The sequence below is a fragment of the Oncorhynchus nerka genome, linkage group LG19, assembly GCF_034236695.1.
Source record: "Oncorhynchus nerka isolate Pitt River linkage group LG19, Oner_Uvic_2.0, whole genome shotgun sequence".
NCBI classification, from domain to species: domain Eukaryota; kingdom Metazoa; phylum Chordata; class Actinopteri; order Salmoniformes; family Salmonidae; genus Oncorhynchus; species Oncorhynchus nerka.
In genome coordinates this window covers 34,274,116-34,296,543 of record NC_088414.1, presented here as the reverse complement: position 1 = coordinate 34,296,543, position 22,428 = coordinate 34,274,116, and the positions used below count along the sequence as shown (strand labels likewise).

The 22,428-nt window shown below is 44.3% G+C and overlaps 1 protein-coding gene across 2 annotated transcripts; it reads right to left on the bottom strand.

Annotated features, from left to right (window-relative positions):
• Positions 1-66: 66 nt before the first annotated feature.
• LOC115101446 (phosphofurin acidic cluster sorting protein 1-like) lies at positions 67-21,340 on the bottom strand. Of its 2 annotated transcripts, XM_029620933.2 has the most exons (23): positions 20,840-21,325; positions 17,312-17,399; positions 15,651-15,740; positions 15,379-15,504; positions 15,041-15,185; positions 13,873-13,964; positions 13,493-13,576; positions 13,173-13,390; positions 12,979-13,072; positions 11,724-11,801; positions 8,234-8,370; positions 7,579-7,714; positions 7,237-7,341; positions 6,997-7,103; positions 6,704-6,858; positions 6,276-6,386; positions 5,934-6,042; positions 5,805-5,847; positions 5,572-5,614; positions 5,067-5,199; positions 4,693-4,931; positions 1,241-1,360; positions 67-1,147 (listed from the first exon to the last, which is right to left on the bottom strand). In XM_029620933.2, exons 1-23 carry the CDS (start codon positions 20,992-20,994, stop codon positions 1,029-1,031), a joined length of 2,727 nt encoding a protein of 908 aa, XP_029476793.2. In that variant the 5' UTR covers positions 20,995-21,325; the 3' UTR covers positions 67-1,028. The 2 variants fall into 2 exon arrangements, with proteins under 2 accessions (XP_029476793.2, XP_029476794.2); XM_029620934.2 differs by lacking the exons at positions 67-1,147; positions 1,241-1,360; positions 5,572-5,614 and having other exon boundaries at positions 4,841-4,931; positions 20,840-21,340.
• Between the last annotated feature and the right edge of the window lie 1,088 nt (positions 21,341-22,428).

Here is a 22,428-nt window from a genome sequence, read left to right as displayed (position 1 = left end):
TCTTCCATCTCTCACAATGAGTCATCGTTAAACAATAGTCCAAGAAACAATAGGAAAACAAGTGTATAAGTTGTGCTAATTTATTTCTTCAGGTCAAAAGGACATGTCAATATTTTTTAAAGATGACCTCAAAATGATGAATGGCACTGAAGCTCCATTTCAAGCATATCAGTAACAAAAGGACATCTGCAGTGCTCACACTATAGTACATGTACCATTATAAAAATACGTGTTTGACCACCACAAGCTTTGAAGTAGACTAAATGTTTTAGATTTCTGTAGTGTTTTAAGTGTTTGTTTCTATGACAACCCATGCCTATATGCACATAAATTCACAAGAGTTTGGGGTGCTCACACACACGCTTGTGCCACACACACAAAAAAAGTATCTCACAGAAAAATTATGAATCAATGTAGAAAGTAAGGCTTTCTGAAAACAGGTCCAACTATTAGGATCATGGCAAGAGGAAGAAGAGAAACTCCTCATCCCTCCAGCATCAAATAAATAACAGAGATTATGGCCTCTTCTTAGTGGCGTCAATCCAGGTCATCATGTAACAACTCTCCTTGGTCCTGTAACAACTCTCCTTGGTCCTGTAACAACTCTCCTTGGTCCTGTAACAACTCTCCTTGGTCCTGTAACAACTCTCCTTGGTCCTGTAACAACTCTCCTTGGTCCTGTAACAATAATCCATGTCTGGGTTGGCCTCTAGGTGGCGGTCTTGTCTGGGTTGGCCTCTAGGTGGCGGTCTTGTCTGGGCTGGCCTCTAGGTGGCGGTCTTGTCTGGGCTGGCCTCTAGGTGGCGGTCTTGTCTGGGCTGGCCTCTAGGTGGCGGTCTTGTCTGGGCTGGCCTCTAGGTGGCGGTCTTGTCTGGGCTGGCCTCTAGGTGGCGGTCTTGTCTGGGCTGGCCTCTAGGTGGCGGTCTTGTCTGGGCTGGCCTCTAGGTGGCGGTCTTGTCTGGGCTGGCCTCTAGGTGGCGGTCTTTTCTCTGTTGGCCTCTAGGTGGCAGTCTTGTTTGGGTTGGCCTCTAGGTGGCGGTCTTGTTGTAACCAAACAGCCCCACTGGCAGGTACTTCACATGGGTGGGCCACTGGGCAGCCAGCTGGAAGAACTTGACATCGGTCCACTCCACACCGTCAACAGACACTGAAAAATAACCAATAGTTCCACGACTCCCATCTACAAGCACTTAAAAACAACCAAACATGTTAAAGCTGACCCTAGACGGGTTCAGCGTACCTTTTAGGCTGGTCTGCTGCTGTTTGGTAGAACAGATGAGTCTGGTGATGCCCTCAACCACCTGGCTTTTACAGTCTACATCCCTCTCTTTGGGCTTCTTGCCCAGGAATATGGTGGAGACTGTGGATATGGAAGACATTAACACACAGAGGGGGGGGGGGGGGGGTCAAACCAAAACACTTAACAGCATGTATCAATTGCAAGGTTCTCATTGTAGTTAGTTATTACATTTTCTACACTACATAAGGTGCTGGTGTGTTTACAGACATATTCAATCAATCCTTATCCAGGTCTGCTGTTCCCACATGCTTCAAGAGGGCCACCATTCTCAAGAAAGCTAAGGTAACTGAGCTAAACGACTACCGCCCCATAGCACTCACTTCCGTCATCATGAAGTGCTTTGAGAGACTAGTCAAGGACCATATCACCTCCACTCTACCTGACACCCTAGACCCACTCCAATTTGCTTACTGCCCCAATAGGTCCACAGACGACGCAATCGCAACCACACTGCACACTGCCTGAACCCATCTGGACAAGAGGAATACCTATGTGAGAATGCTGTTCATCGACTACAATTCAGCATTTAACACCATAGTACCCTCCAAACTCGTCATCAAGCTCGAGACCCCACCCTGTGCAACTGGGTACTGAACTTCCTGGCGGGCCGCCCCCAGGTGGTGAGGGTAGGTAACAACATCTCCACCCTGCTGATCCTCAACACTGGGGCCCCACAAGGGTGCGTTCTGAGCCCTCTCCTGTACTCCCTGTTCACCCACAACTGCGTGGCCATGCATGCCTCCAACTCAATCATCAAGTTTGCAGACGACACTACAGTGGTAGGCTCGATTACCAACAACGACGAGACTGCCTACAGGGAGGTGGTGAGGGCCCTCGGAGTGTGGTGTCAGGAAAATAACCTCACACTCAACGTCAACAAAACAAAGGAGATGATCGTGGATTTCAGGAAACAGCAGAGGGAGCACCCCCTATCCACATCAACAGGACAGTAGTGGAGAGGGTAGTAAGTTAAGTTCCTCGGCGTACACATCATGGACAAACTGAAATGGTCCACCCACAAAGACAGCGTGGTGAAGGTGGCGCAGCAGCCTCAGGAGGCTGAAGAAATTCGGCTTGTCACCAAAAGCACTCAAACTTTTACAGATGCACAATCGAGAGCATCCTGTCGGGCTGTATCACCACCTGGTACGACAACTGCTCTGCCCACAACCGTAAGGCTATCCAGAGGGTAGTGAGGTCTGCACAATGCATCACCGGGGGCAAACTACCTGGCCTCCAGGACACCTACACCACCCGATGTCACAGGAAGGCAATAAAGATCATCAAAGACAACAACCACCAGAGCCACTGCCTGTTCGCCCCGCTATCATCCAGAAGGCGAGGTCAGTACAGGTGCAACAAAGCAGGGACCGAGAGACTGAAAAACAGCTTCTATCGCAAGGCCATCAGACTGTTAAACAGCCACCACTAACATTGAGTGGCTTCTGCCAACATACTGACTCAACTCCAGCCACTTTAATAATGGAAAAATGTATGTAAAAATGTATCACTAGCCACTTTAAACAATGCCACTTAATATAATGTTTACATACCCTACATTACTCATCTCATATGTACAGTGGGGAGAACAAGTATTTGATACACTGACGATTTTGCAGGTTTTCCCAAAAAATCCAGAAAATCACATTGTATGATTTTTAAGTAAATAATTTGCATTTTATTGCATGACATAAGTATTTGATCACCTACCAACCAGTAAGAATTCCGGCTCTCACAGACCTGTTAGTTTTTTTTTAAGAAGCCCTCCTGTTCTCCACTCATTACCTGTATTAACTGCACCTGTTTGAACTTGTTACCTATATAAAAGACACCTCTCCACACACTCAATCAAACAGACTCCAACCTCTCCACAATGGCCAAGACCAGAGAGCTGTGTAAGGACATCCGGGATAAAATTGTAGACCTGCACAAGGCTGGGATGGGCTACAGGACAATAGGCAAGCAGCTTGGTGAGAAGGCAACAACTGTTGGCGCAATTATTAGAAAATGGAAGAAGTTCAAGATGACGGTCAATCACCCTCGGTCTGGGTATCCATGCAAGATCTCACCTCGTGGGGCATCAATGATCATGAGGAAGGTGAGGGATCAGCCCAGAACTACACAGCAGGACCTGGTCAATGACCTGAAGAGAGCTGGGACCACAGTCTCAAAGAAAACCATTAGTAACACATTACGCCGTCATGGATTACAATCCTGTAGCGCACGCAAGGTCCCCCTGCTCAAGCCAGCGCATGTCCAGGCCTGTCTGAAGTTTTCCAATGACCATCTGGATGATCCAGAGAAGGAATGGGAGAAGGTCATGTGGTCTGATGAGCTTTTTGGTCTAAACTCCACTCGCCGTGTTTGGAGGAAGAAGAAGGGTGAGTACAACCCCAAGAACACCATCCCAACCGTGAAACATGGAGGTGGAAACATCATTCTTTGGGGATGCTTTTCTGCAAAAGGGACAGGACGACTGCGCCGTATTGAGGGGCTTGGATGGATGGGGCCATGTATCGTGAAATCTTCCCTCAGTAAGAGCATTGAAGATGGGTCATGGCTGGGTCTTCCAGCATGACAACGACCCGAAACACACAGCCAAGGCGAGTGGCTCCGTAAGAAGCATCTCAAGGTCCTGGAGTGGTCTAGCCAGTCTCCAGACCTGAACCAAATAGAAAATCTTTGGAGGGAGCTGAAAGTCCGTATTGCCCAGCGACAGCCCCGAAACCTGAAGGATCTGGAGAAGGTTTGTATGGAGGAATGGGCCAAAATCCCTGCTGCAGTGTGTGCAAACCTGGTCAAGAACTACAGGAAATGTATGATCTCTGTAATTGCAAACAAAGGTTTCTATACCAAATATTAAGTTCTGCTTTTCTGATGTATCAAATACTTATGTCATGCAATAAAATGCAAATTAATTACTTAAAAATCATTCAATGTGATCTTCTGGATTTTTGTTTTGGATTCCATCTCTCACAGTTGAAGTGTATCTATGATAAAAATTACAGACCTCTACATGCTTTGTAAGTAGGAAAACCTGCAAAATCGGCAGTGTATCAAATACTTGTTCTCTCCACTGTATATACTGTACTCGATACCATCTACTGCATCTTGCCTTTGCCGTTCTGTATCATCAGTCATTCATATATTTTTATGTACATATTCTTCATCCCTTCACACTTATGTGTATAAGGTATTTGTTGTGAAATTGTTAGGTTAGATTACTCGTTGGTTATTACTGCATTGTCGGAACTAGATGCACAAGCATTTAGCTACACTCGCATTAACATCTGCTAACCATGTGTATGTGACAAATCAAATTTGATTTGGACAAACTGCATGTGGAGGACAGTCCGCTATTTCCCTACTCCTAGTCCAGCCGTTCTCCTCACCTTTCTTATTCTTCTCCTTGGTGACCATGGTCATGGCCATAGTGTTGGCCTGGGGCTGGTTCTCAGTGGAGCCCCCTCCTGGCAGCCTGCTGACCTGCAGGGAGCAGAAGGCACTCTTCAGCGTGTTCTTGGAGCCCTTGTCACACCGCTCCCCATCCTTCTTCCTCTCTGAGCATGTCGCTACCCAATAATCCACCGTCAGCCCAATGGTGTCCACCCCATGGGACATGTTAGGGCTCCTGGTTGAGGGAGAGCGAGAGGCAGAGAGTGTAAGAAACAACTCTTGTTCAACAATGTAGTAAAAACGTGGGTTTAACTGCACGGATGGTAATGAACTGTTCATGTCTGACTGTTGTACGCTGTGGTTGTCTTACACCAGTCCGCTGCTCAGGGAGGGAGATGGGGGTGTGGCAGCCTCTCTGGGCATCCCTGTGGGAGATCCATGAGATTGTGGAGAGGTAGAGGGAACAGCCAAGCTAACACTAACAGCCTCCTCAGTGTCTCCACCTGTAGGCCCAAATCAACACGGTCCTTAAAACTGCCCAGGGACAGTCTGGGGAAAGAAAGTTAAACATTAACAGACATTATAAGCTGGGTGGTTCGAGCCCTGAGTGCTGATTGGCTGACAGCCATGGTATATCAGACTGTATACCACGGTTATGACAAAACATTTATCTTTACTGCTCTAATTATGTTGGTAACTAGTTTATAATAGCAATAAGGCACCTCGGCGGTTTGTGGTATATGACCAATATACCACGGCTAAGGGCTGTATCCAGGGACGACACGTTGTGTTGTGTGTAAGAACAGCCCTTAGCCGTGGTAGATTGGCCCTCAGGCCTTATTACTTAAATAGGTAGTCCAGAAATATGAACCCACCTGAATACGCCAGAGTCGGTTCAATCAACCCTACTTTCACCACCTGTCTCACACACAGGGACCAGTTAGTTAGAATCAGCCTACCACTCCAGGGATGACTTGAGAATATTTTGGATATCCCTTATCTGTTGCTTTACATTGCTTAAATAAAAATTCAGGCAACAGGCATTATTTGCAAAATAGACTGTCTCAACATCAGTATTGCCGAAAACCATCAGCACTGATTTACTTACCCCAACGAAGGGAACAAACTTCTGGTAAGAGTCTTCGTCATATCTGGTAGGGTGAAAATAATGGCCAATAAAATATGTTCTTCCTGGTTAACATTAAGGTCATATAAGTACGTAGGACAGTCCACCCACCTCTTGTTCTCGCAGGTGAGCATGGCCTCAGCGATAGGTAACTGGTGTGTGACAGAGACGCTGCTGATGTACTGCCTGATCCTTGCTGCCACGTCCACTCCGTCTGCAGCTGGAGCCGACGGGAGGGGAACAGACAGTAAGGCCGAGTCAATCTGTAGGGAGAGCAGGCCTGACTGGATCTCAACTGTCCCCAAGCTAAAGAAGATGTGGGGCAGCTTGCACTTGTTTTCTAGTCTAATTGATATGTTGATCAAGTTCCCAAAGGCACATGCTTGAATACTACCAGCTCAGTAGGACAAGTGTTGTGCAGAGAGAGAGGGAGAGACAAAGAGAGAGATTTACTGGAGCGAGGGGGCTCAAGGCCGCTGAACAGATCTTTCCAGGCATTGTCCAGGAACACAGAACTGTAGCGAGGGTCCAGGGAGGCCAGGTGCTTGGCTACAGGGTGACAGCCTGGAGGCAGAGTAGAGGTAGCCACACAGTGAGTCACGGTTCATACACCCAACCCTCTCAGTACTGCAGCACTGAGCAGCCCACTGCACTGAGCTTCAGCTGCATGGGGCATAATGAGTGAAGCAACACTGTCAGGAGGAGGTATCAGAACATGAGAGTGGGTGTTTTGTAAATTTTTGTTTATGCGTCACCTGAACAGGCTTATAAATAAGCATTTGATAAACATAACTCTAGATATGTACCATACAGTGTCTCACAGCAGTCACATTGTATATCTTCTAGACCCAAGCAATATGTTAAACATCTCTCTCTCTTACCCAGGGGGACAACCAGGAAGTGGATGAGGCTGAGCCAATCGGATGTTTTGTTGGCCAGCTGACTGACAAAGACGTGTAGGATGGCCCCCAGGTAGCTCTGTCCCCCTGCCACCACCACCTTGACCGGCGGCGGCATGGACGAGTTACAGTTACAGCTGCAGGAAAGGGGTCAGGTTACTGGAGCACATGTATAGAAGAGGCTCATCATAGGTCGCCATTACTACACAATGAATTCAACACACACAAAGTGTGTCGAAATTGAACCGGCGAGTATTGATTCCTTGTCTACTCACAACTTCTGGATGCGTGTGAGGAGGGTGGTGAGGACAGCCTGAATTTCCACCCCACAGCAGGTACACACTACTGGCTGCTTCTGGGCCAGTAGCACCTCGGACACATACTGCACACGTTTACCAGAGGACACAAACATACAGACACATATTAACACAAATGTGCAAGTAAATATGTCCACAGGGAGTGGAGAAGTGAGGGACAATGCTGAAGATAGAAATGAAGGAGTGAATGGAGAATACCTGTCCCTGCCAATCACTGGTGTTGACCAGGACTAGGCTGTCTGGTAGGACAGTGTCTGAGGAGAAGACCAGATTCAACTGGTCATACACAGCCTTCCTGGGCACCTACCCCCACGCACACACACACACACACACACACACACACACACACACACACACACACACACACACACGTTCACCAGTCAAATACTGGGCGCACACATGCTTCAATGAAATAGATCAACACAACAGAATCACTACCAGTCAGAATCACCCCCTGCAAACAGAGAATCCCCATTTAAAGACTTAGCTCCAGGGTGAGTATGAGTACGGACTAGTGGACTGGCTCTGGTTAGGGGTCACCTGTGGGGTGCGGCTGAGCTCTGGTGACCTCTCGCTGTCAGAGCTGTTGGTGCGTTCGCTCAGTGGTTTGGACAGCGCTCGCCTCTCCTTCATTGGCGTCCCCCGTCTCTGCCTGGGTGTGTGCCCACCATTCAACCTGGAACACACACACAGTCAGTGCCCACACAGACACTATGACAGAAAGTGTGGCACTGACAGGTAGTGTGTGTGTGTGTGTGTGTGTGTCTCCACATGCTTCCCATCCAAAACAGTTTGGAACAGTTTGGTGCATATATTAAGATGACATTTTGTGGTGTTTTTGTTTGTTTTGGTCTCCAGCAAGAGTTTTTTCAGAACCCAAAGTTGACGCCCCTCCGTCAGTCATTGGTCAACAGTAGGGATTCTTCAATAAAGTCTTTGTTGTCATTCAACTCGAGACGACTCGTTTTCATGCACATTTTTTCATTAAGAAATACTGTACCAAACATCTTAGTTAGATGTAAAATTGTGCGACTACAAAACTTCAAAATGAACGACAGATTACTTGATGGACAAACAGTACTATTGACATTTTTTTCAACATTTTCAGGCGAACGTATTTTAAGGGAGTATGCGAGCACACTCGTTCGGTTTTAGGCGCCAGCGAACCAAAGCATGTGGAAGATTTTAGACGGACCTGGGGGAGGGCATGGTGCTGTGGCTCTCTCTGTTGCTGCTCCTCAGTTCCCTCGTCGGGGTCCTGGGTAGCTTCTCTGGGACAGAGACAGTGATGCAGGCGGTTGTCTCCAGTAACCCCTTCGGATCAATCAGCTCCTAAACAAACCAACAGATGGGTGGTGATGGGAAGTTCGGCTCTTTACTGACTCAGGTCTTTTCAACTCATTCAGTCAAAAGGACAAATCTTTCGACTCATTTCATTCATTTGAGTCATTACTTCTTAGGGCTGAGATCCCGTTAACGGGATCGATATGACAACAGCTAGTGAATGTGCAGGGCGCCAAATTCAAACAACAGAAATCTCATAATTAAAATTCATACATACAAGTATCTTACAAGTATCTTATACCATTTTAAAGGTATTCTTGTTGTTTCAAATATGCTTTACAGCGAAAGCACCACAAACGATTGTTAGGTCAGAGCCAAGTCACAGAAAAAAACAGCAATTTTTCCAGCCAAAGAGTGGAGTCACAAAAATCAGAAATAGAATTAATCACTAACCTCTGATGATCTTCATCAGATGACACTCATAGGACTTCATGTTACACAATACATGTATGTTTTGCTCGATAAAGTTCATATTTATATTTTAAAAATCTCAGTATACATTGGCACGTTATGTTCAGTAGTTCCAAAAACATCCGGCGATTTTACAGAGAGCCACATCAACTTACAGAAATACTCATTATAAATTTTGATGAAAATACAAGTGTTATACATGGAACTTTAGAGATAAACTTCTCCTTAATGCAACCGCTGTGTCAGATTTCAAAAAAGCTTTACGGAAAAAGCACACCATGCAATAATCTGAGTACAGAGTTCAGAGCCCAAACAAACCGAAAAGATATCAGCCATATTGTGCAGTCAACAGAAGTTAGAAATAACATTATAAATATTCACTTACCTTTGATTATCTTCATCCGAATGCACTCCCAGGAATCCCAGTTCCACAATAAATGTTTGTTTTGTTCAATAATATCCATAATTTATGTCCAAATAGCTACTTTTGTTAGCGCGTTTTGTAATCAAATCCAAAGTCACGAAGCGCATTCAATAGTTGCAGACGAAATGTCAAAAAGTTCCATTACAGTCCATAGAAACATGTCAAACGATGTATAGAATCAATCTATAGGATGTTTTTAACCTCTTCAGTCGACCCTCTACTTTTTTGAACATTTTGTTAAAAATCGCGCAACATTTCAGCGCCCTGCTACTCATGCCAGGAATATAGTACGTTCATATGGTTAGAATGTGTGGATAGGAAACCCTCGGACGTTTTTAAAACTGGTTAAATCACGACTGTGGCTATTACATAACGTGCGTTACATCGGAAAGCGCAGGAAAACCTGATCACAGAAAATGGAAATAAATATCCTTGCGCCACTTCCAGCAATTGTTAACAGTGAGCCGAATTAGATAAGACCGAGCATTCAACTCCCACAGCATCCCCATGTTGTCTAGAGTCTTGTGAATTGAATCATCTTTGATTCTTGGTTGAACCGAAACAGGGGCACCGCTTACCTCCGGTCTCCGCCCAGATCATTCCGGAAGAGCTCTCTCCTGAAATTTTTTCCAAGACGACAGCTAATGATATTTACATCGCCTACGGATGATTTTTATCGCTTATTAACGTTTACTAATACCTAAAGTAGCATTACAAACGTATTTCGAAGTGTTTTGTGAAAGTTTATCGTCTACTTTTTGAATTTTAAAAATGACGTTACGTTGTGAAATCGCTGTTTTTTTCGTTTATCACACAGTCTACATATAACGATATCTTGGCTTTATATGGCCCGATTTAATCGAAATAAAGACCCAATAGTGTTTATGGGACATCTAGGAGTGCCAACAAAGAAGATGGTGAAAGGTAATGACTGTTTTCTATTTTATTGTGCGGTTTGTGTAACGCCGAAATGCTAATTATTTTGTTTACGTCCCCTGCTGTGCTTTTCTGTTGTAGTGTATTGGTGCATGCTATCAGATAATAGCTTCTCATGCTGTCGCCGAAAAGCATTTTAAAAATCTGACTTGTTGCCTGGATTCACAACGAGTGTAGCTTTAATTTGATACCCTGCATGTGTATTTTAATGAACTTTTGAGTTTTAACTAATACTATTAGCATTTAGCGTAGCGCATTTGCATTTCCAGAGCTCTAGTTGGGACGCAAGCGTCCCAAGTAGAGGCAAGAGGTTAACATAAATCTTCAATAATGTTCCAACCGGAGAATTCCTTTGTCTTCGGAAATGCAATGGAACGGGAGCTACCTCTCACGTGAACGAGTTTGTGGCACTCTGCCAGACCACTGACTCAAAAAGCCCGCAAAGAGGCACTCCTTTACAGTAGAAGCCTCAAACAAGTTTCTAAAGACGGTTGACATCTAGTGGAAGCCTTAGGAAGTGCAACATGACCAATATCCCACTGTATCTTCAATTGGGAATGAGTTGAATATCGACCAACCTCAGATTTCCCACTTCCTGGTTGGATTTTTCCCCAGGTTTTTTCCTGCCATATGAGTTCTGTTATACTCACAGACATCATTCAAACAGTTTTAGAAACTTCAGAGTGTTTTCTATCCAAATATACTAATAACATGCATATATTAGCAACTGGGACTGAGTAGCAGGCAGTTTACTCTGGGAACCTCTGGGCACCTTATTCATCCAAGCTACTCAATACTGCCCCCAGCCATAAGAAGTTTTAACATTCAGAGCATACAGGACCCCTACTGGACCCCTACGATGAACTACGAGCCACTCGTTCACATGTTGTTCACCATAGGGGTCTTTGTTGGAGCTGTCATTTGTGACGGAGACTTTAAACAATGTACATTTGTTGATTTTAAGGCTTTCAGATCAGATAATTTCAAGATGCATTTAAAACAAGGTCTAGACTCTTGGTGGAATGCAAATTGCAGCCCCCCAAAATATTTGTTCTCACGTTCTTGTTGAGCAGAGGCTGTGTATGTTTCGGTTTTACAAAGCTGTGTCCCTCATAACATTCAATAATCAAATATTTGAAGTAATTCTTGCACCATGCGATCAATGATCAGTTCTTAACATGTATTTTTCTTCTCTATGCTCATGATCTCTTTTTCTGTGCATCTATGACAGACAGCTGATGGTAGGAGCAGGTCTCTGGAGCTGCTGTCGGAGGAGTGTGTATTAACCCTGCTGTACGACTAGAAAATCAAGCTAACTACTATAATGAAAGTCACTCCAAAAAAATGTATCATGACTAGAGTCCGGTAAAAAAAAAGAGTTGTTTGCGAACTGCACATCACTACAACAGATAGCCAGACAGACAACCAATAGACAGACAGATAGCCAGACAGACAACCAATAGACAGACAGCCAGCAACACATAACACTGAAATGCACAGGACACCAATGAGAGAGGGAGAGTAAGAGAGCAGAGAAAAAGAGTGTGTGTGGGGAGTTGGATGGTCTCACCTGAGTGTCTGTCTTAGAGTCATCCAGGTTGTGGGAGCGAATGCAGTTCATCTTGCCTGATTGGGGCTGATCTCCTTGCTGCAAGTCAGACAGCAGGAAAACAGTGATCATTGGGAGTGGACTTAGATGACCAGCTAACTGTACTTTGCTCCAACTCTACTCCGCTCCAACTCTAACTGTACTCTACTCTACTCGTACTCTACCTGTACTCTACTCTACCTGTACTCTACTCTACCTGTACTCTACTCGTGCTCTGCTCTACCTGTACTCTACCTGTACTCTACTCGTGCTCTGCTCCTACTCTACTCCAACTGTGCTCTACTCTACCTGTGCTCTACTCTACCTGTGCTCTACTCTACCTGTGCTCTACTCTACCTGTGCTCTACTCTATTCGTACTCTACCTGTACTCTACTCTATTCGTACTCTACCTGTACTCTACTCTACCTGTACTCTACTCGTGCTCTGCTCCTACTCTACTCCAACTGTGCTCTACTCTACCTGTGCTCTACTCTACCTGTGCTCTACTTTACCTGTGCTCTGCTCCTACTCTACTCCAACTGTGCTCTACTCTACCTGTGCTCTACTCTACCTGTGCTCTACTCTACCTGTGCTCTACTCTACTCTACCTGTACTCTACTCGTGCTCTGCTCCTACTCTACTCCAACTGTGCTCTACTCTACCTGTGCTCTACTCTACCTGTGCTCCACTCTACCTGTGCTTCAACTGTACTATACCCTACTCTGCTCCAACTGTACTGTACCCGTGCTCCAACTGTACTCTAACTCTACCTGTGCTCTACTCTGCTCTGCTCCAACTGTGCTCATACTCTGCTCCAACTGTACTCATACTCTGCTCCAACTGTACTCTGTTCCAACTGTACTCTGCTCCAACTGTGCTCATACTCTGCTCCAACTGTACTCATACTCTGCTCCAACTGTACTCATACTCTGCTCCAACTGTACTCTGCTCCAACTGTACTCTGCTCCAACTGTACTCTGCTCCAACTGTGCTCATACTCTGCTCCAACTGTACTCATACTCTGCTCCAACTGTACTCATACTCTGCTCCAACTGTACTCATACTCTGCTCCAACTGTACTCATACTCTGCTCCAACTGTACTCTGCTCCAACTGTACTCTGCTCCAACTGTACTCTGCTCCAACTGTACTCTGCTCCAACTGTCGCTCTGGATAAGAGCGTCTGCTAAATGACTTAAATGTAAATGTAAATGTACTCTGCTCCAATTGTACTCACTGGGCTCATTGTGTCTTTGGGCAGACTGCACCTGCTGTTCAGACTGCCAAACTCGGTCTGCGAGCTGGACTGGGATATGCCCTCAAAGAAGGGCCTGGACGGTCAGAGAGAGTAGAGGTCACCAGAGTTCTGTTAGGTGGATGTTTGTGAGAACATACATGTGTTAGCTACAGATAAGTCTGGTGTGTCATGACCTGAGCTTGGGTTTGGGTGTGCTGAGGATGCTGTCCGTCTCCTCCATCTCTGGGCCGCTGTCACTGTGGTTGTACATCTCTAGACTGTCATAGAGCTCATCCAGGTCCTCCTCCACATCACGGATGTGCTCCTGGGACACGTGCTTCAGGCCAAAGTCCACCTCATCAGACACTTTAAACCTCTTCAACAAGGCCACAAACTTCTGCTTGATGTTGGGCTGCCGGGTTAAAGGAACACATAGATATGAAACGGTGTGACTAGAAGAGTGGCAGGTAGTCACAACAGCAAAGACAGACAGATCAGTAGACTTAATGCTTACATGACCTCTGGTGATGGAGGCTGCAGAGGTGAGTTTGCATCTGTGCTTCTTCTTCCTCATGTCATCTTCTTCGTCGAACAGATACTGAAACAGAGGGAGGATCAACTTAGTGGTCAAACTGGACAGACACTCCATCAAACTGGACAGGCGCCCCATCAAACTGGACAGACGCCCCATCAAACTGGACAGACGCCCCATCAAACTGGACAGACGCCCCATCAAACTGGACAGACGCCCCATCAAACTGGACAGACGCCCCATCAAACTGGACAGACGCCCCATCAAACTGGACAGACGCTCCAGCAAACTGGACAGACACTCCAGCAAACTGGACAGACACTCCATCCAAACCCATCCCCCCTCCTCTCCCTCCTCCTCACCTGGATGTGAGCAGGGTCATCACTCCCGTCCTGCTCTGATGAATAGCTCTCTTCCTCTTCCTCAGAGTAGTTGTCAATGTCAGGGGAGCGGTCTGTGAGTTACAGGAAGCCAGAGAAGAGATACGTAATGTATAGGTGTAGGATAAGGAGATGAGGGGGAGGGGAAGAAGGGGGAGGAGAAAATGATGAGGGGGAGGGGACGTGAATACATTATGATGAGAATAGTATGTAAACCTGGTGTTTCGTGAGTAAGGCAGTGGCTGATTGGATGGTTAAACCTGGTGTTATGTGGGTAAGGCAGTGGCTGATTGGATGGTTAAACCTGGTGTTATGTGGGTAAGGCAGTGGCTGATTAGATGGTTAAACCTGGTGTTACGTGAGTAAGGCCGTGGCTGATTGGATGGTTAAACCTGGTGTTACGTGAGTAAGGCAGTGGCTGATTGGATGGTTAAACCTGGTGTTACGTGAGTAAGGCAGTGGCTGATTGGATGGTTAAACCTGGTGTTACGTGAGTAAGCAGTGGCTGATTGGATGGTTAAACCTGGTGTTACGTGAGTAAGCAGTGGCTGATTGGATGGTTAAACCTGGTGTTACGTGAGTAAGGCAGTGGCTGATTGGATGGTTAAACCTGGTGTTACGTGAGTAAGGCAGTGGCTGATTGGATGGTTAAACCTGGTGTTATGTGGGTAAGGCAGTGGCTGATTGGATGGTTAAACCTGGTGTTACGTGAGTAAGGCAGTGGCTGATTGGATGGTTAAACCTGGTGTTACGTGAGTAAGGCAGTGGCTGATTGGATGGTTAAACCTGGTGTTACGTGAGTAAGGCAGTGGCTGATTGGATGGTTAAACCTGGTGTTATGTGGGTAAGGCAGTGGCTGATTGGATGGTTAAACCTGGTGTTACGTGAGTAAGGCAGTGGCTGATTGGATGGTTAAACCTGGTGTTATGTGGGTAAGGCCGTGGCTGATTGGATGATTTCACTGACTGACCATGGTGTGGTACTGGTACCTACATGTTGAACTGTTCAATACACTGACATTGTGGATACTTACAAACAATTCTATACAAGCACATTGCCCATTGTTAAAAACATTTCTTGGGTCCATGTTGAAGGCCTTACTTCCCTACAGTTTGTCTCCTATGCTCTCTTTGGGTCTCCCTTACCTTACCTGACAGTTTGGCCTTGGACACCTCGTAGTCGATGGGCTGGCTGGAGAGCGAATAGACCCTCATCTCAGCCACAGTCACAGCCGTGTCCTTCACTGTGGTGTGGAGAGCCAACACACGGGCTCCCTCACTGGGATGCTGCATCACCTGGGGAGGAGGTGGGAGGAGAAGAGAGAGAGACAATGGGGGGTAACAATTACAAAAGAAGGGGAGAGAGGGAAACGACAAGAGATGAAAGAGACACAGTAGTGTAGATGCAGGATGGCGTTTTATTCAAACAAAAGCCTCAATGATCGTAATTATTGCAGCTAACAGCTGGGGTGAGGTGAAGCCCTCTTACCTCTGCCATGTTGATAAGGCCCAGAGCCAGGGTCTTATAGCCCAGAATGGTGCGGTTCTTGTACCTCTTCCTCCTCTGTAACATGATCTGCAGTCTGTTGGCATCTCGTTTCAAAAAATGTGGATACTGGAGGAAGTAAAGATGGTGAGGTTGACAGAATCAGAGAGGCACTGGAAATATAGTCTTTGGAAATTTTAAACAGCATCTGCCTCTCGTCCACACACCATTTGCATACGCATAACTGTCTGTGCAAAACCCCCAGGGTAACTCACTTGCAAGGAGAATGTCAGCTGAAGATCAGTCTCAGTAAGTCCAGCCGATGCCAACAGGATCTCATTGGAACGTAAAATGCGCTTTGATCCCTAAGAGGATATTCCACACGTTATACATCTCCTTATACGTCTCCTTATACGTCTCTTTATACGTCTCCTTATACGTCTCCTTATACGTCTCCTTATACGTCTCTTTATACGTCTCCTTATACGTCTCCTTATATGTCTCCTTATACGTCTCCTTATACATCTTCTTATACGTCTCCTTATACGTCTCCTTATACGTCTCCTTATACATCTCTTTATACGTCTCCTTATACATCTCCTTATACGTCTCCTTATATGTCTCCTTATACGTCTCCTTATACATCTCCTTATACGTCTCCTTATACGTCTCCTTATACGTCTCCTTATACGTCTCCTTATACATCTCCTTATACATCGTTATACATCTCCTTATACGTCTCCTTATACGTCTCCTTATACGTCTCCTTATACGTCTCCTTATACGTCTCCTTATACGTCTCCTTATACGTCTCCTTATACGTCTCCTTATACGTCTCCTTATACGTCTCTTTATACGTCTCCTTATACGTCTCTTTATACGTCTCCTTATACGTATCGTCTCCTTATACGTCTCCTTATACGTCTCCTCCTTATACGTCTCCTTATACGTACGTCTCCTTATACATCTCCTTATACGTCTCCTTATACATCTCCTTATACGTCTCCTTATACGTCTCCTTATACGTCTCCTTATACATCTCTTTATACATCTCCTTATACAACTCCTTATACGTCTCTTATACGTCTCTTATACGTCTCCTTATACGTCTCCTTATACGTCTCCTTATACGTCTCTTTATACGTCTCTTTATACGTCTCCTTATACAACTCCTTATACGTCTCTTATACGTCTCTTATACGTCTCCTTATACGTCTCCTTATACGTCTCCTTATACGTCTCCTTATACGTCTCTTTATACGTCTCCTTATACGTCTCCTTATACGTCTCCTTATACGTCTCCTTATACGTCTCCTTATACGTCTCCTTATACGTCTCCTTATACGTCTCCTTATACGTCTCCTTATACGTCTCCTTATACGTCTCTTTATACGTCTCCTTATACGTCTCCTTATACGTCTCCTTATACGTCTCCTTATACGTCTCCTTATACGTCTCCTTATACGTCTCTTATACGTCTCCTTATACGTCTCCTTATACGTCTCCTTATACGTACGTCTCCTTATACGTCTCCTTATACGTCTCCTTATACGTCTCCTTATACGTCTCCTTATACGTCTCCTTATACGTCTCCTTATACGTCTCTTTATACGTCTCCTTATACGTCTCCTTATACGTCTCCTTATACGTCTCCTTATACGTCTCCTTATACGTCTCCTTATACGTCTCCTTATACGTCTCCTTATACGTCTCCTTATACGTCTCCTTATACATCGTTATACATCTCCTTATACGTCTCCTTATACGTCTCCTTATACGTCTCCTTATACATCTCTTTATACGTCTCCATGGATCAACAAGTTCTGACTAGTCACTTGTGTAGAGTTATAAACACTAAAGAAAGTACTTCTGCAAAACATCCTACTACTGTACATCTATGTATACTTTGTGGAAGGGGGAATGTGAAGAGGGTCACCTGGAGTTTGACTGCAATGACAACAGAGGTTAGGTCTCTGTCCAGCTCCTGAAGCATCAGCAGCTTCTTCAGGGTAACAGTGAAGAGCCTGGGTTTGGAGAAAAGGGGATATTCATATGTATCTGTTTAGTCTGAACCAACTACATGAGGGAAGAAAGTATCAGTCTAGTCTTTGACAATGACACGTGTTTTTTTACTCACTAAAGCATTAGAGAGAGAGAGAGAGACGAGAGAGACAGAGAGACTGGTGAGGGTTACCAGTGAACAGCTGATTGGGTTAGGAGATGTCTGGGTAATAATTTATATATTTACTAAAACCATGCCAAAGACATGGCACTGGAGGCTAAATAGAAATAGATCAAGTGATTATAAGCCACCCAGGCTCCTTCTTAATTGCATTTGTACAAATAGATAACATATGATGAGGTGCATTCTCCTTAAAATAAGGACTTTACTGAGAATCAGAACTAGAGGGAGGAAACAAGAGTTACCCCAGCATCAAGTCAAGGCCAAAAGCCCAGCTTCAAGGTTCTATACATGAAAGAAATAAAAACATTTCAACATACTATACAGAGTGTACGGACCATTTTAAGAGAAACAAATCATTTTCATCCAGCTTCTTCTTCAAATCCACACACATCCTCTCTCCATTTTCCCTGCCAGAGAGCAACCCCGCAGGCAGCCTTGACCCTTCAGAGGGGTCCGTCTACAGTCCACACACCACCCCCACTCCTACCCCCTCTTCTCTATTGCTACAAGACACAAAGCAGTATCAGAAAAATGTGTAGCATTGGTAACATTTAAATCATCTGTTAGACGTCGTAATGGACGAGTAGGCCCTGCTTAGCAACCGTCTGTAGGCGTATACATGTAGGAAGAAGTAATAATTAGCCAATCGTTTATGCTGCTTCTACTCAGTATGTGCTGTATAATTATTTATTCTGACAGCATGTTGTCTTCCTGTGGGGTTTAGGAGCAGCTGTCTATGGCACCCTGCCTGCCCAACTGCTCAGGGATATGTTGATTTGGACCCTTTACATCCTAGTCAGTTACGATCTTGGACTCCTTCTTCATGATCCTCCAAACATTGTTTTTCATTATACAGTTGAATGTTCTCTTCCTTTAAAAAGGGTCAATCTGCCACTTCTATATACATTTCTAGTCTTTTAAATCAATGATATACAGTGCATTCAGACCCCTTGACTTTTTCCACATTTGGTTACGTTACAGCCTTACTCTAAAATGGATTCAATCATTTTTTTCTCTCATCAATCTACACACAATACCCCATAATGACAAACCAAAAACAGGTTTAGAAATGTTTGCTAATTTATTAAAAATAAATCACATTTAAATAAGTATTCAGACCCTTTACTCAGTACTTTGTTGAAGCACCTTTGGCAGCTATTACAGCCTCAAGTGTTCTTGGGTATGAAGCTTGGAACACCTGTATTTGGGGAGTTTCTCCCATTCTTCTCTGCAGATCCTCTCAAGCTCTGTCAGGTTGGATGGGGAGCGTCGCTGCACAGCTATTTTCAGGTCTCTCCAGAGATGTCCGGGCTCGGGTTGGGCCACTCAAGGACATTCAGAGGCTTGTCCCGAGACTTGTCCCGAAGCCACTCCTGTGTTGTCTTGGCTGTGTGCTTAGGATCATAACTCCTGCTGGAAGGTGAACCTTTGCCCCAGTCTGAAGTCCTGATTTTCATCAAGGATCTCTCTGTACTTTGCTCCGTTCATCTTTCCCTCTATCCTGACTAGTATCCCAGTCCTTCCCGCTGAAAAACATCCCCACAGTATGATGCTGCCACCACCATACTTCACAGTAGGGATGGTGCCAGGTTTCCTCCAGACGTGACACTTGGCATTCAGGCCAATGTGTTCAATCTTGGTTTCATCCGACCAGAGAATCTTGTTTCTCATGGTCTGAGAATCCTTTAGGTGCCTTTGGCAAACTCCAAGCGGGCTGTCATTTGCCTTTTACTGAGGAGTGGCTTCCGTCTGACCACTCTACCATAAAGGCCTGAATAGTGTAGTGCTGCAGAGATGGTTGTCCTTCTGTAAGGTTCTCCCATCTCCACAGAGGAACTCTGGAGCTCTGTCGGAGTGACCATCGGGTTCTTGGTCACCTCCCTGACCAAGCCACTTATCCCCCGATTGCTCAGTTTGGCTGGGCGGCCAGCTCTAGGAAGAGTCTAGGTGGTTCCGAACTTCTTCCATTTAAGAATGATTGAGGCCACTGTGTTCTTGGAGACCTTCAATGCTGCAGAAATTGTTTGGTACCTTTCCACAGATCTATGCCTTGACACAATCCTGTCTAGCATTTCCTTCGACCTCATGGCTTGGTTTTTGCTCTGTCATGCACTGTCAACTGGAGGGACCTTATATAGACAGGTGTGTGTGTTTCCAAATCATATCCAATCAATTGAATTTACCACAGGTGGACTTCAATCAAGTTGTAGAAACATCTCAAGGATGATAAAAGGAAACAGGATGCACCTGAGCTCAATTTCGAGTCTCATACCAAAGGGTCTGAATACTTTGGTAAGTAAAGGTATTTTTTTTGTTTTTTTTTTGTAATAAAATTAGCAAACATTTCTAAAAAACATTTTTGCTATGTCATTATGGGGTATTGTGTGTAGATTGATTTTTTAAAATTCCCTCATCAATTTTAGAATAAGGCTGTAATGTAACAAAATGTGAAAAAAGTCAAGGGGTCTGAATACTTTCCAAATGCACTGCACAGTATAAACCCATTGATTCTTGTGTTGAAGAATAACTCAAATGCCTCATGAGCTTATCTCAACTGTCATATTCTATCAGAACCCAAAATATAAGCCTGTTTATTCTATTGTTTGTAAACAATGTAATTGTGAACTAACACTGTATAGCCTCAAAACAGAGTTAAACCTATCATTTTGTTCTCATGGATGATAAGTCCTTGCATCCATAGCTGTCTATGAACTTGAGCCCCATCCCTCTACTGTTTCCCAAAACAATGGTGGGGTGTACACCTTATTATGGTTTGAACTGAGGATTTCCCCTTTAAAGACACTCCCTAATATTCACTACCAGCAGCCTACCACAACCCGCTAATTGTATCAATGTGACTACTACACTTTGCAGTCATTTTTATTTTATTTAACCAGGCAAGTCACCTGAATATTCATATTTACAGTCAATTGCAGCACTGCAAGTTGCATTATTCAAAATCAAATACAGAAATAGGCCTCTGCTGTTATTTTTAACTTGAATAATATTATTATTTGATGTTATTTTCATGAACTCATTAATTTGTTGAACTTGTATTCTACCTAGGTCTACATAACTTCTCTCGTGGTGGGGAAACAGGTGACTTCGTCCCACTGATTCAACAGTATACCTAGACTACGTCTGACCGCAGAAGCCGATACTATGTAGCAACTTCTTTATAATAATGTCATCCGATTACGATTGAAAACCTTGACTGTCAGAATCAGATGTTAGCAGGGCACTTCAAAACGCTAAGCCATAGTTTTTAGACGGTCATACCTGGGCACACAGCTTGGAGATGAGCGATCAATTTCCCAGGTTGCATACAGGTTCATTTGAACCGGACGGTTCGGGGAGATAGTTACTGTCTTGGACGGCTGCATATGTGGAGATGGCGTGCCCCCAATCCGCGGGAGACCCCCTCTCTCCGACATATTGAAGGTGTTTTAGATGTGGAAGAAAAAGACCTTTCATTCAGTTTCCCGACTTGTGCATACCGATATTTTCAGCACACTCGGATGCTTTAAATTGCGCTTTCATATACAGAATTCAATTACTTCTTGCTTGTTTTTCTGTTCTGCAGTCCACATTTGATGCGATTAGGTCAAAAGTTCGATGTTTTTCACAGCAGGAAGCGGAAATTTCTTCTCCGGGGAGCACAACTGAATAGCTACGCCTCTCGTTAAAGATGCACTCCAGTCCTGGGAACAGTTCTTCTCAATAATATTAATGTCAGAGCAGGTGCATATGGTTTGCGTGCGTGCGTTCTCTCTCTCACACACGCCCGCATAGAGAGCTATTATTGTAAAGCCAGCGTCTCAGAGCTGCCACACACACTAAGGAAAGGAGAGGAGGCATGATACCAGCAGAGTCATCCCAATTGGAACATCAGTGTATCCTACTCGTAGATAATTATAGCCTACATCTTACAATGCTCATTATGACCCCGTAGACATAAGATATTCGATGTTTCATGTCATTTTAATAAAACAAGGTTTCACCCAATAGAAACCTACAAATCTTATTAGGATATTTATTGCTTATAAGGTTGAGATAGCCAACATGTGATTGTGGAACTTTAAAGCAGTAGCTGTGTTAGATTAAGAAAATGAATGATCCGGAAAAGCAAAACTTACTTTATCGGATCAGAATCACCTTTATTTGGCAAACATATATGAATTTGACTTGTTGAAATGGTGCTGTCACAATAAACAGAATATACAGACAGACGATAAACAGGATATACAGACGATAAACAGGATATACAGACAGATGATAAACAGGATATGCAGACGATAAACAGGATATACAGACATACGACAAACAGGATATACAGACGATAAACAGGATATACAGACAATAAACAGGGTATACAGACGATAAACAGGATATACAGACAATAAACAGGATATACAGACGATAAACAGGATATACAGACAATAAACAGGATATACAGACGATAAACAGGATATAAAGACAATAAACAGGATATACAGACGATAAACAGGATATACAGACAATAAACAGGATATACAGATGATAAACAGGATATACAGACGATAAACATGATATACATACAGACAATAAACAGGATATACAGACGATAAACAGGATATACAGATGATAAACAGGATATACAGACAATAAACAGGATATACAGACGATAAACAGGATATACAGACGATAAACAGGATATACAGACAATAAACAGGATATACAGATGATAAACAGGATATACAGACGATAAACATGATATACATACAGACAATAAACAGGATATACAGACAGATGATAAACAGGATATACAGACAGATGACAAACAGGATATACTGATGATAAACAGGATATACAGATGATAAACATGATAT